Genomic DNA, 14,599 nt, shown 5'->3' on the forward strand with positions numbered 1-14,599 from the left:
TTTGCCGACTTTATTAACTCAGTTTCGGACCTAGAAGAAAACTAACGTTGTTACTCTTTTAGGGTTTTCTGGCTTGCTAACGTACGTTTTGAAGCTGAATTGTGGCGTTAATTATATCTAAGCTTTTAGTCAGATTCGTGACATTTCGTGTGATAGTCTGCGTTTGCGTTTGGAGCACTGAGAAAGCATCTTACCAAATTGTTGTCTGTACTAACGACGATGGAACAACAATGGTATCTATATATGTTGCTTTGTTTCGTTTATATGTTTTTTTCTTCTCTCGAATCCCTTTCTGTATTTGATATTATTAGTTGTAAGCTCTAATCCTAAAATCGTTGAACCCTTATTAAAACTCTCTATCTTACTACGTTTTTAATTTTTATTACTTTTACAGCGAAAGTGGTTGTGAATGTTTGAGGAATGGAGATGTTGTGAATGAAGACAGAATCAGTGAGTTGCATGAAAATTTGCTTGTGCATATAATCTCTTCTCTTCCGACAAAAAATGCCGTAACCACGAGTGTTTTGTCTAAACGTTGGAGACATGTTTGGAAGACGGTGCAAAATCTCAAGTTTGATTCTAAGTATCACCATACTTTTTCAGAGGATGTTTACAGATTTTTTATGTTACATAAAGCTCCGGGTTTAGAGAGTTTGCATTTAGAAACTAGAGAGATAGATGGTGGTGCTTTGGAGATTGATGTTGGAATATTGGTTGGAATTGCATTTGCACGCCATGTGCGTAATTTGGTTCTGGTTCTTGGCTATAACTTTGAAAATGTTGGTTATGTTGTAAATGTGGGGAGGTCAGTCAGATTTCCGAGTGTTTTATGCAGCTATGATAATAATACACTCGAGACCTTGGAACTCAAAAGTTCCATTTTTTTTAGATTTTCCTTCTCGGGTTTGTTTAAACTTCCTTAGAAAGCTGCACCTCTATGATGTTTATTTTAGAGATGAAGAATCTGTTTGCAACCTTTTATGTGGCTGTCCTATTCTTGAAGATTTGGTAGTGCATTAAACCTACAGACACTCTGATTGGACTTACACTATTGCGGTGCCATCATTACAGAGACTAACCATTGAAGAGTATTATTTCTATGGAGGAAGTACTGGAGGGTATGTGATAAATGCACCTTGTTTGAAATACTTGAACATCAAAGCGATCGATAGGCTTAAATTTTGTCTAATTGAGAAAGCGACAGAACTGTTCGAGGCAAAAGTTAGTGACGTTTTTGATATAAACAATGAGAACATTCTGGAATCTCTAACTTCAGCCAAACGTCTTTCCCTACACTTCGCACCCTCAAAGGTAATTATTAGATTTAATATCTTCTTTGCTATTGGGCTAACATTGTTTTGTGTACTAATGTTGCCTGACTTGCCTCATGGACAGATCAAGTATCCTAAAGGTAGCATTTTCCACCAGCTACTATATTTGGATCTGCATACAGATCAAAGGAAGTGGTGGAATCTACTTTCGTTCATGCTTAATGCTTCTCCTAAGTTGCAAATCCTCAAGCTCACCGACGTGAGCAATTTCATTACTAGTCAGCTACTTTTTTTGTTGTTGTTGTTGTTGCTGTTGTTCAAAACTCCACTTTCCGTACTTTGTTGATCTAATATTACATAAATTGCATTGTTCTCAGCTAGATATGTCTTCTAACAAAGGATATCGGATCAGCCACAAATGGACTCAGCCGAAATGTGTACCAGAATGTTTGTTGTTCCATCTTGAGACAATCTTGTGGATAGGATACGAATGGCAACGAAAAGATGAGAAAGAAGTGGCCACATACATCCTCAGAAATACAAGACGGCTGAAGAAAGCAACTTTCTCCACAAAACCCATCGAACCCGAAAAGCTCAATAAATTGGAAAAGAGACATAGGATGCTTGACGAGTTGGCGAGTGTGGGCAGGGCTTCAAATTCATGTCATTTTTCGTTTGAATCCATGTAAATATCTTGAAACTAATCTGGTTGAAACAAATATGAATTGATTGTTTAATTAAATGTAGTGCTTGAAAATCTGAACTTGCAAGTTTTGTAATTCCATATAGTCTACATGTTTTAATTTCAAAAACATCTTTCATCGAACTACTGTATAGTCTACATTTTTTAATCATACAGTATTTTAATTTCAATAAAATAGCATTAAAATATTAATATTCTCATCAATGGAAACATCAATAGAGATATTATTTGTTAGTGAAATTCTTTAACTTAAATGAAAAGAAAAATAAAAAATAAAGAGAAACTAAACCGTTGTCGCAATCTCAGGAAAACAATAACAAAGTAAAAGCCACACACCTTCTTTTACTCAGTTTCGTTGTTGTTCTTTCTAATTCTTTACCTTTCTCAAGAAGCCACAACTACTGAAATTACAACTCAGATGCTTTGAGTTAATAGGAATAATGAAGTCCCGTTTGATATTTTCGTATTTGGTTCTGGCCTTGCTTTTGATATCATCGGCTTACTCCAATTCAGAAGAGCTAGTGAGATTCACATTGAACATGAAAGAGAGCACAAAAGTACCTAAGCTGATTCTACTCCAGTGGTCACCTCGTATCAATCAGGAGGTTAGGCTATCTGCGAGAGGAGGTGATGCACATGCGTCTCCTTGTTTGAAATATTAATTATACCATATATAATAATCGATCGACAGTTTATTTGATCTTCTCTGGAGGCTGTGCAAACGCCTCCAGAGACTACAAGTGGTTTAGTTCAGATAGTAGAATTGTGTCCGTGACATCCTATGGGATAATTTTGGCAAAGATGCCTGGAGTAGCCATTGTGAAGGTCGTGTCCACTTGTGATCCTCAAAATTATGATCTGGTAATTAATTAATCATCCTTTTGTCTCCATATATAATCTATTATATGTATATTTAGATTCTTTATTGTTGTTGTTGTTGTTGTTGTTGTTATATTATTATGTGTAGATTGTTGTCAAAGTTTTCGCAGTTCAGATCATGTCCTATGAGATGGATGATATGAAGGCGAACGCAGACTTTATATTTTCGAAGCCACGCGATTTGATTAATTTAACTTTAATAAGCTTATTGTTCCCACTGGCGATCTTGGTCACCTCATTCATGTATATTTCCCGGTAAATCCTCCTATTGAGCCATGTTCATCTACACCTAGAAGTTACAGCGACCAAAAATGCCGCAGAACAAAGCGGCTACGTAAACGGACGACACTAGCAACCATAGTGGTGGAAAAAAAGATTAATAGGCGTCGCTGGTTTTTCCGGCCATACATCTCAGGCGTAGTTTATTCTCTAGTCGGGTAAATTCGAATTTATCATAGTTTCTATTTTATCAAATGATAATTCCGTTTAACAAAGAAAGTCTTTATTGCTTTTCATTATCAAAATATCTGCCAAACTTGCGTGATATATATGACCTATGGGCAGCTTATATCATTTGACAAGGAACTGCTCAAAGAAAATACAATTATAGCTATCAATGTTCCAGAGAGAAGTGATACAAACTTCCAAACTACATCATATGACAAGACACTGCACATGGCAGATAATGACAAGCATTTTTGCTAGAAAAATGAATGACCAAGAACAAATATAAGATAACCAATACAGCAAATTAAAGAACACGCATCACAAAATTTACCATCGTAGTAGTTTAACTAAGATATCAATAACCATTGCCTGATATTCATGTCAGTATCCCTACCTTCCTTACAAAACTTTTTCGGTTCCAAGTTAAAAGTGACTAATCTATAGAGCGACTCCTAAAAATTAGCATTTATGGATGTGTAAATTAGAGACAAACAGTTAGGGACATCATGCATATATAATTTACCTCTCTTTGATAAACCATGAGGGTGGCATCGTTCAGCTGTCAAAATTAGAGAAGCGTAAGATTTTGAAACACTTGTTAATTATTATCATTTATAATCTACAATTAATGAAGATTTACCTGAAGACTGATCTCAAATATAAGGCGCAACAAATGCTGAAATAAAAGTCCTCAGGACACTACTATAAAAGTGGGTTTACAATCTTCCATCTCCAAAAGCTTCACTTCCGTTCCGTGCTAGTCAAGTTAGACTCTAAAACTATTGTAGATCTCCTGACCTGAACACCGGCAAGGTGGTTAACGAGCTGGTCGGAATCCTCCGTGATTATTTAATATTTTATTATTATTAGATTTTAAGTTATAAAGTTAATGTCAAGTTGTAAAGAAAAAATGAGGCATACATATTATATTATGATATGTGTCATAAGAGTTTCTTATGATTTTCTCAAAGATTAAAAACAAAACAAAAACTCATTTCACATTTTCTCTTTATTTTCATTTTTTATATATGTTGAGATTCTCCTTAAGATACGATTGATGGAGATCAGCAGATGTTATTTTGAGTTACTTATGGGTATCTCAAGTATTATCATAAGAATCTTTTCTCACACTCTCTCTCCCTTTTCTAATTTAATTATTTGTTTATATAGTCAATATAAAGAAATTCTTGCATTTAAATAAAGAAGAAATTCTTGCATTTGTACACATACTCACAACTCACTAATAAGTCCCATTCTTAAATGTATACATGTAGTTAAAAATTCGCTTATTTGTGTAGATGGTGAGTGTTCGGGGTATAGCCTTTAGCATCCATGCTTCCTTTAAAATAAATACTATATGAATCAAATGATCGATAATTTAAGCCAAAATATACGTCTTTTTCCAATATCAAATTATATAGAGCTTTCTTTATTTTTATTTCTTTGGCTTTAGAGATACTCGTATTATGGAAATTCTGCAGTAACAAGATCTTGTTTAAAAAGATGGTAATCAAGAAATATAATATCATAATCATTAAATAGATGAAACGTTGATCCAAATTCCAACATTGTTTCAAGTAGATGCTAAATTGAAATCCCCCCTAAAGAACATGTCAGAACATTCTAATCTTGAATGGAATAATACAAAAGCGCTATCATATAACTCTTCTCTCTAAGCTAAGAGTCCACAAATTCAAACTAAGATACATAATTATTTCGGATTGCAACCATGCATGTACACTGGCTAAAAGCCATAAATCAATAAGCAGATTTACATATTCACCAGAAAAACAAAAAAAAAATGGAGAACTCTCAACGACACACCAGGAACAACCTCGTGCAATCGTGCTTAAGTTCGGCATATATACTCACTTTCAAAAGTCAAACGGGTGGTATTATATTATTATGTAAATGTGATGTAAATTGAAAAACTTACAACATTTGACTTTTCTTGCGCCTAGCGATTATGGGATAAATGCTTATTGCTTACCTTTCTTCTCTTCTTTATGCAGTACTCGAATCATCTCGATTGAAACTTTTCATCTTTTTTATATTGGCTCAATTATTCTTCCTTTCTCGTAGGCAGCTTGTATAATCCCAGGTAACTAACTCCTCGGACATCAAATTACTTTCTTCACGAATCGGGTCTATCTCTTGGTATTGGTTTTCCTCACTAACTATAAAGTATAATCACAGTAGTTTTGTATTGCTTAGTCTTCAGTTGCCTTGCTTCATCCTACCTTGCTTCATCCTACCTTAGTTTTGCAATGGCTGCTACTGGATGTAGAAGAGATCTTGAAACTGGACTGGTTGTTTTCAGAACAGCTGTTCACAATAACATCCTCTTACTCGCACATGCTATAATAATTCCGTTGGCCTGTAATATTTAATTCATGGTTTCACCTTCTCCAGATACACACTTGATTTCCTGAAAACCCTTTGGCAAGAGGCTGCTAATATGCTAATATGCTGGGACCGTCTTAAGTGTCAAATAAAGTTGTGGCAGCAACTTTCTAACATTATATCACAAGCGTCTAAGCTAAAAGATTCGACGGGTGGAAGTTGTTTACGTAAGGAGGGATCTCTAAATTGTTTGTGAAATATCAGTGCATGTCAGTGTTCTGTTTTGGAAATTGTGGTCTGATTCAAATCCCAAAGATATATTTTCAAAACGGTGTGACATATCAATGGCCTTCTTTAGATGGTACATCAAACTAGAAGAGTTTCTCTCAAAGTCTCAATGCTAATAGTGCTTCAAAATATTAGCTTAGAGGTTAATACAAAATATTATTAAACTAACAAAGTATTATCTCCTTTGGTTACAAAGAGGTTAATACAAAAAAAATTAAACTAATACTATTGTTTTTAAATTTCAAAAAATTATTTTGTTAACAACTTTATATTTATAATATCATTGCTATTTTGTTATCTCTCCCACATATAAGAGACAAATTCGGTAAAATGAGTGCTTTCCCATCGAAAGTCTTACATGCCAACAAATGAAATCTCCTATTCTCAACAATGGAAACATTCAATAAAGATATGATTTGTTAGTGAAATTCTTTAACTTAAATTAAACCATCGTCGTAATCTCAGGAATACAGTAACAAAGTAAAAGCCACCTTATTTTTCTCAGTTTCGTTGTTACTTGTTGTTATTCTAATTCTTTACCTCTCTTAAAAAGCTACAACTATTGAAATCACAACTCAGATGCTTTGATATCATAGGAAGCATGCATGTGTAACTTATTTAGTAGGTTGGAATGATGAGGTCCCGTTTGGCATTTTGGTATTTGGTTCTGGCCTTGTTTTCTGATTCATCGGCTTACTCCAATTCAGAAGAGGTTTGTGAGCTAGTGAGATTCACATTGAACATGTGAGCACAAGAGTACCTAAGCTTATTCTACTCCAGTGGGATTCTGTTAATCAGGAGGTTAGGCTATCTGCGAGAGGAGGTCATGCACATGCGTCTCCTTGTTTGAAATAATAATTATACCATATGATTGATCGACAACTTATTTGATCTTATATATATAGGCTGTGCAAACGCCTACAGACACTACGTACAAGTGGTTTAGCTCAGAGAGTAGAACTGTCTCTGTGACACCCTATGGGGTTATTCGGGGAAAGAGGCTTGGAGTAGCCAATGTGAAGGTCGTATCCTTTTGTGATCCTCAAAACTATGATCTGGTAATTAATTTTTGTCCCCACAATATATTATATATGTATAGTGTCAATTATATCACTTACATTTGTTGTTGTTGTTGTTGTTGTTGTTTTATTATGATGTGTAGGTTGTTGTCAAAGTTTTCGGAATTCAGGACATGTGCTATGACATGGATGATATGAAGGCCAATTTAGACTCTATATTATCGAAGCCAAGTACTGTTAAGTTCACCTTACTTGAGTACTTAATATTCGGATGTTCCCATTGGCGGGCCTCATTGGTAACCTCATTTATGTATTTTACCCGGCAAAACCTCGTATTGAGCCATGTTCATCTACAACTCACAACGACCAAGACTGCCGACGAACGATACTAACAACAATAATGGTGAAGAAAAAGATATATAGACGCCGGTGGTTTTTTCGGCCATACATGATCTCAAGTATAGTTCATTCTCCGGTTGGGTAAATTGGATTCTGTTTCAAATGTGTCGAATTAATCATGCTTTTTTGTTTCTCATATGATAATTTCGTTTGAAAAAAGTAAGTCTTCATTGTATTAATGAGATCCCCATTGGATATCTCATATTCTCATCAGTGGAAATATTCAGTAGAGATATTATTAGTTAGTGAAGTTCTTTAAATTATATTAGAAATAGAATATTTTTCATTACCTAAAAACAAGAAAATAAACAAAATATTTTATTATCTTTTAAATATTGTAAAATAAACATAGAAACCTAATGTTAGTTTCCCAAATTTTTCTGAAAATAACTCATAAATTCAACTAATCTTATTATATAAAGTTTAGTTTTCAAAGTTAGTAACTCACCAGATCGTGATACGTGTTAGTGTTAACGATCTGATATCAAAGTTAAAAACTCACCAGATCGTGACATGTGTCAGTTTTAATGATTACATATCTATTATTGAATAATATGTTATTTAGTTAATTATTTACCAAATAATCATGAAATCCAAAAGTTTGTATCATGTATGTTTATTTGGTATAATAAAAATAAAAGTTATCCTAAAGATGAGTTAAAACCAAATTTAAATAAGAGAAGGAAAACCTATTTTATGCATACATTTTAAAATTAAAAATTAATTTCAATACACAATTCTGGGTTTCTTCAGTTGATCATCAATTGGTTCTTGACGTTCGTCATGTTTTTCGCGTTTGGTTCCACAATTGACATCGTCCAAATTTGTCTAAAAACATAAAGATAAACCATTAATATGTTAAGTGAAATAATATATTATATTTAGCAAACATAACACATCATAAAATATAATACATACATTTACCTTTCATTCGTCTATAATCTCCGAGACTGTAAAAGTTTGATATATATGATGCATCGAAATCATACTTTTTAACTTGAATCTCGAATAAATAAGTTTTTTCAGTTATTGAATGCATACATGTGGGAATTTCTTCTAACTCTTGTTCACGCAAATCAATTTTTATCCATACAAGTAAATAGACATATAAATATAATAGTTGGTTTAATTTGTTCATATGAACATTTTCTAGGTGGTGATAAATAATATATTTGTAACATACAATATACATAAGTGTAAAAAATACTCTTTTAATAGTAAAATACATAAAAGATTTGTATATGGATATAAATCATTGTATTATAGCAAAAAATAATTTATAAATAATATACAATAAATTTTAACATATTTTTATTTATAATAGGATATTATTTAATGTTTGTACTTTGGCAAATTAAAATTTCATTGATTTAATGTTTATGCATACTTTTTATAAAATTGAATATGATCAAATTTAAATAAGATAATTTATATGCTAATATATATCATATTAGTTTTTAATACTATAAAGAGTATTAAATGTCAAATTAAAAATAAATAAAAAAGTGGTATGGTGATGTATTAAAAATTCTGCAGGGTTCCTTCAAGGCTTCAACTATTATATATAGGATTCGACCTAGGTCAAGAGTTAAGACCAAATAAACCTATTCCCCTTTTTGGTTTGCCGGCTTGTACATGCAAGAGCTGAATTCAGTTTAATTCTGAACCCAGAAGATAACTCACGTACGTTGTTACTCTTTTTGTCGGATTCGTGTGATAGTCTGCGTTTGCGTTTGGAGCACTGAGAAAGCATCTTAGCAAATTGTCATCTGTATTAACGACGATGGAACAACAATGGTATATGTTGCTTTGTTTCGTTTATGTTTTTTTTTTCTTCTCTCGAATCCCTTTCTGTATATGATATTATATAATATATCCTTGAACCCTAATTTCTTTTACAGCGAAAGTGGTTGTGAATGTTTGAGGAATGGAGATGTTGTGAATGAAGACAGAATCAGTGAGTTGCATGAAGATTTGCTTGTGCATATAATGTCTTCTCTTCCGACAAAAATTGCCGTAGCCACGAGTGTTTTGTCTAGACGTTGGAGACATGTTTGGAAGATGGTGCAAAATCTTAACTTTGATTCTACTAAGCATAGCCGTACCTTTTCAGAGGATGTTTACAAATTTTTTCTGTTACATAAAGCTCCGTTTCTGGAGAGTTTGCATTTGGAAATTAGAGATGGATATGCTGCTTCGGATCTTGGAATATTGCTTGGAATTGCATTTTCACGCCATGTGCGTAATCTGGTACTGGATGTTGGCACCTCATTCATATTTCCGAGTGTTTTGTGCATCCATGATAATAATACACTTGAGTCCTTGGAACTCAAGAACTCCGTTACTTTAGATTTTCCATCTCGGGTTTGTTTGAAGTCCCTAAGAAAGCTGAACCTTTACAATGTATATGTTAATAACAAAGACTCTTTTTGCAACCTTTTATGCGGATGTCCATCATTACAGAGACTAACCATGGGACTTGAAGATTTGGTACTTCATGGATGCGAAACTTCCTATGGGACTTTCACTATTGCGGTGCCATCATTACAGAGACTAACCATAGATGGTGGTGGTGGAGGTTATGTGATAAATGCCCCTGCTTTGAAATACTTGAACATCAACGGGCTTTATTATATTATATTCTAGAATCTCTAACTTCTGCCAAACATCTTTCCTTAAACTTATCACCCTTAATGGTAATTATTAGATTTAATATTTTCTTTGCTATTGGGCTAACATTGTTTTGTTTGTGTACTAATGTTGCCTCATGGACAGATCAAGTTTCCTAGTGATAGCATATTCCATCAGCTAGTATATTTGGATCTGCATACAAATATAAGGAAGTGGTGGAATCTACTTTCGTTCATGCTTGATGCTTCTCCTAAGTTGCAAAACCTCAAGCTCACCGATGTGAGCAATTTCATTACTAGCCATCTACTTTTTGTTGTTTTCAAAACTCCACTTTCGTGTACTTTGTTGATCTAATGTTACATAAATTGCATTGTTCTCAGCTAGATATGTCATCAAACAAAAATCGGATCGGCCAAAAATGGAATCAGCCGAAATGTGTACCGGAATGTTTGTTGTTCCATCTTGAGATATTCGTGTGGATAGGACATGAATGGCAACGAAAAGATGAGAAAGAAATTGCCACATACATCATGAGAAACACAAGACAGTTGAAGAAAGCAACTTTCTCCACAAAACCCATCGAACCGGAAAAGTTCAAAAAATTGAGAAAGATACGTAGGATGCTCGACGAGTTGGCGAGTGTGGCCAGGGCTTCAAATTCATGTCAGTTTGTGTTTGAATCCATGTAATTAATGTCTTGAAATTTTACTACGGTGTGTGTTACTTAGCCATTGGGAATAATTCTAATTAACTTATATTTAGCCGTACCGGCAAGTTAAAATTCTCAACTATACCTACTGATAATAAGATGCTAAATCTTGGTTACACTACATCCCTTTATTCTGAGGAAGAGGGACTATATTTTTCTAGCAAAAGCTGAACTTAGGTTTCTGAATAGTAACGACCTTTCTTCCATAAGAAATGAAATGAATTGACATGATTGCAAATTTTGAATTATTTAAATGTAGTACTTGAAAATCTCAAACCTGCAAAGTTGTCTAATTTTGTTCCACGCCACAAAGCATTGCAATTGGTTACAAAGGCAAACCAAAGTTGTGTTTCCAGTTTGGGATTTGGGCAAATAAGTGTCTACTGTCTATCAATTCCACGACTCTTTTGACCTCTAGGTGATAGATGATAGATGAAATAAGCCAGTAGATAACAACAACAGCTTTACCACCTAATACATAGTTGAAATTAAACAGAATTTACATTTGCTGTAATTGAAATCTTTTTAATTATGGATTGTATCATCAAAAAATCACCAAACTGCTTTTTTTTTTTCTGACTAAAAATGTTTTATTTTTTGGTTTTTTGTTCATGCAGAAAATTTCAGAAAATTTACAATCACAAATAAAACCCACCTAACAACCTATTTGGACTAACACAACTACAACCATTAAATTCTCATTTTTAATTGTGATTGTGTAATGTGATTAATTTTTTCTGGTCTAAATCTGAACACTAACTATCATTAATACTCGTAATTTAAAATCTTTAACTAAAAAAAAGTTTTTAAAAAAAAAAAAAAAACAAAATTTAGTATTTATATCTCATCTTCACACAACAAAGCCAGGGGAAGCTCCAAAGCTCTGCAAATTTTACCCTTACCCAAAAAAGTTACTGTCAGATATAAAAAGAAAGCAAATTCTAGAGCACGAGTCCAGCGAGTTCGCCACCACGAGTTCGGCGAGCTTTGCCTCATCCCTTCAATGGCGTGAATTTCATTTCTTCTTCCGTCTTCCACGGCAAGAAGAAACTTACCTTTTCTTCTTTTTTTTTATTCATAGATTTGTGCTTCAGCTCATCCTCTATCTCTTTGATTCATAAGTGAAACAGAGAATTAGTGTGTTAGTTGTGAGATCTAAGTCCTCTTCTCGTGTTTTTTTTTTCCTCTATAGAGAGTAGCAATTAGGAGCTTCAATCTTCAGTTTCATCTTAACTTTGAATCTTTCATTACATTGTTTCCGATTTACAAAGTTGACTTTTTTATCTTTGGTTTTTACTTCAGTCACTTTCTTGTTCAAGATTTTCAGTTGGGTGTACTAAAGTTTCTAAATTTCTTGGTTTCAACATTTAAAGTTTATGTATTGATCCTTGAAACCGTAAGGCTTTGCTTCGTTGGTCTATTATGATGATGGTGTAATAACTTTGTCCTGTTAATGTCGATTCTATGTGGTTGTTGCCCTCTTTTAGAATGTGTTTACTGTCTTGGTTGTGCACGTTGGGGTTATAAACGCTGTCTTTACACTGCTGGTCACGACAGTAAAGATTGGGGGCTTGCTACAACTGATGAGTTTGAACCGGTTCCTCGGTTTTGTCGTTATATTTTAGCTGTTTACGAGGATGATATCCGGAACCCTTTATGGGAGCCTCCAGAAGGATATGGGATTAACCCTGACTGGTTGCTTTTAAAGAAGACTTATGAAGACACTCAGGGTCGTGCTCCAGCTTATATATTGTATCTTGATCATGTTCATGAAGATATAGTTTTTGCGATCCGGGGTTTGAATTTGGCCAAGGAGAGTGATTACGCAATGCTTTTGGATAATAAGCTTGGTGAAAGGAAGTTTGATGGTGGTTATGTGCACAACGGGCTGTTGAAGTCTGCTGGTTATGTGTTAGATGAGGAATGCAAAGTTTTGAAAGAGTTGGTTAAAAAGTATCCGAGTTATACTCTGACTTTTGCTGGACATTCACTTGGATCTGGTGTTGCTACAATGTTGGCTTTGTTAGTGGCTCGTCATCCTGATAGATTGGGGAACATTGATAGAAAGAGAGTCAGGTGTTTCGCTATTGCTCCTGCGAGGTGTATGTCTTTGAATTTGGCTGTCAGATATGCTGATGTGATCAACTCTATCATACTTCAGGTGTGTCTAAATTTCCAAGACAAGTTTATGGCTTATGCAGTAAAATGGCCTAAAAGTTGAGTCTAAAGATTTGTGTGCTTATATCTGTTTACTTTAGGATGACTTCTTACCCAGGACTGCTACGCCTCTAGAAGACATATTCAAGTCTCTTTTCTGGTAAAGCTATCTTATCATGTTTCAGATAATCACCTGTGTTTTCTTAGACAGTTATACCATTCTATGTGAATAGGGTCAAAGTTTGTTCCTTTCCTTTTGAAACATTCGCTCAAGTTCTAGTCCGCTAAGTACGGCAGAAACCCGAAAAAATCTGTCTTTTGCTTTAGCATATTTGTCTGTGACATTTTAGGGCTTTTGGTAGTGCGTGTTCTCGTGATGGAGAGTTCTCTTTTACTTGCGAAGAGCTCTTGTTAGTTCACTTTGTCCTGTAGAAACCCTTCCATTACTCTCCTTACTTGTAATGGGTTTGTATTTAGTATTTTGGGTTTTGTTTTTTATTTTCTGTGGACAGTTTGCCATGTCTGCTATGCATAAGGTGCATGAAGGATACATGTGTTCCAGAGCAAAAGATGCTCAAAGATCCTAGGCGGCTTTATGCTCCTGGTCGCATGTATCACATCGTCGAAAGAAGGCCTTGCAGGTACATAACACACAAATCTTTAGATTTTTACACATCATATAACCATGGTTGTAAAGCAACCCACAATCTCAATAGTATGAGCTCACCTAGTTTTAATTTCAAATCTCTTATGTGATAGAAAACATCACAGTTTTGCTCTGCCATCATCATGATTCATGTGAGCTAAATGTGTTTTCAAGTTGAGCTTTTTGGTAATTGTTTCTTTACAGATTAGGAAGATATCCACCGGTTGTGAAGACAGCAGTGCCAGTAGACGGAAGATTCGAACACATTGTTCTTTCTTGTAACGCAACTTCAGACCACGCCATCATCTGGATCGAACGAGAAGCTCAGAGAGCTCTCAACGTAAGTGTTCATTATCAACCTCATTCAGTCATTTGATAACAATTCCTCTTAACAGGTTACAATGCTAATTTGCCTCTATATATTTCTTCAGCTAATGTTGGAGAAGGAGAATAAAATGGAGATCCCAGAGAAGCAAAGGATGGAGAGACAGGAATCATTAGCCAGAGAGCACAACTTGGAGTACAGAGCAGCATTAAGACGAGCAGTAACTTTAGATGTTCCTCACGCGGAGTCAATGTCCTCTGAGTATGGTACATTCGACAAAGCTCAAGAAGACGAAACCGAAGAAGAAGAAACAGAGGAAGAAGAAGAAGAAGAAGAAGAAGAAACAGAATCGATTGCACCAATGAGGGGTGAATCATCATCCTCCTCGCTTAGACCATCATACAGGAAAAGACGGAACCGTGGAGTTAGTTGGGACGAACTGATCGAAAGTCTCTTTGAACGAGACGAGTCTGGTAACTTATCATTCGAGAAATCAGATTTGCATCAATGATTCTCTGCCTATGTGAATAATATTGTATTGTGTAAAAAAGAGTTGCTCATTACAATCATCATCATACAGACCACATTGGTCTGAAGTTTTTATTACAGAAGATTTCTCCTAAACTTCCAAATCGAACTTTAGGGTTTATTTCTTGGGTTGAGGAAGAGAACAAGAAGATCTAAAAGCTTCTACCTGAGACTGACACTTCGAGTGATCTCCTTTGTTTTCTTCTAAACATTTCTTCAGCGCCTCCACATCACATGATGAAGCTATCTTCTTC

General features: G+C 34.6%; 2 protein-coding genes across 2 annotated transcripts; both read left to right on the plus strand.

Annotated features, from left to right (window-relative positions):
- LOC104715453 (putative F-box/FBD/LRR-repeat protein At3g49040) lies at positions 1,486 to 1,960 on the plus strand. The gene is made up of 2 exons (XM_019230316.1): positions 1,486 to 1,530; positions 1,649 to 1,960. Exons 1-2 carry the CDS (start codon positions 1,486 to 1,488, stop codon positions 1,958 to 1,960), a joined length of 357 nt encoding a protein of 118 aa, XP_019085861.1.
- On the plus strand, positions 11,537 to 14,389 carry LOC104711407. Its single transcript, XM_010428107.2, has 5 exons — positions 11,537 to 12,850; positions 12,948 to 13,006; positions 13,359 to 13,487; positions 13,697 to 13,832; positions 13,924 to 14,389. The coding sequence occupies exons 1-5, from the start codon at positions 12,143 to 12,145 to the stop codon at positions 14,326 to 14,328; spliced, it is 1,437 nt and encodes a 478-aa protein (XP_010426409.1). The 5' UTR covers positions 11,537 to 12,142; the 3' UTR covers positions 14,329 to 14,389.

The sequence above is a fragment of the Camelina sativa genome, chromosome 9 (assembly GCF_000633955.1).
Source record: "Camelina sativa cultivar DH55 chromosome 9, Cs, whole genome shotgun sequence".
Taxonomy (NCBI): domain Eukaryota; kingdom Viridiplantae; phylum Streptophyta; class Magnoliopsida; order Brassicales; family Brassicaceae; genus Camelina; species Camelina sativa.

Coding starts and splice junctions, on each gene's coding strand:
- LOC104711407 (XM_010428107.2), top strand. CDS start 12,143: ATGTCGATTCTATGTGGTTGTTGCCCTCTTTTAGAATGTGTTTACTGT. Junction 12,851..12,947: donor TCAACTCTATCATACTTCAG/GTGTGTCTAAAT, acceptor TGTTTACTTTAG/GATGACTTCTTACCCAGGAC. Junction 13,488..13,696: donor GTCGAAAGAAGGCCTTGCAG/GTACATAACACA, acceptor GTTTCTTTACAG/ATTAGGAAGATATCCACCGG.
- LOC104715453 (XM_019230316.1), top strand. CDS start 1,486: ATGCTTAATGCTTCTCCTAAGTTGCAAATCCTCAAGCTCACCGAC. Junction 1,531..1,648: donor AAATCCTCAAGCTCACCGAC/GTGAGCAATTTC, acceptor CATTGTTCTCAG/CTAGATATGTCTTCTAACAA.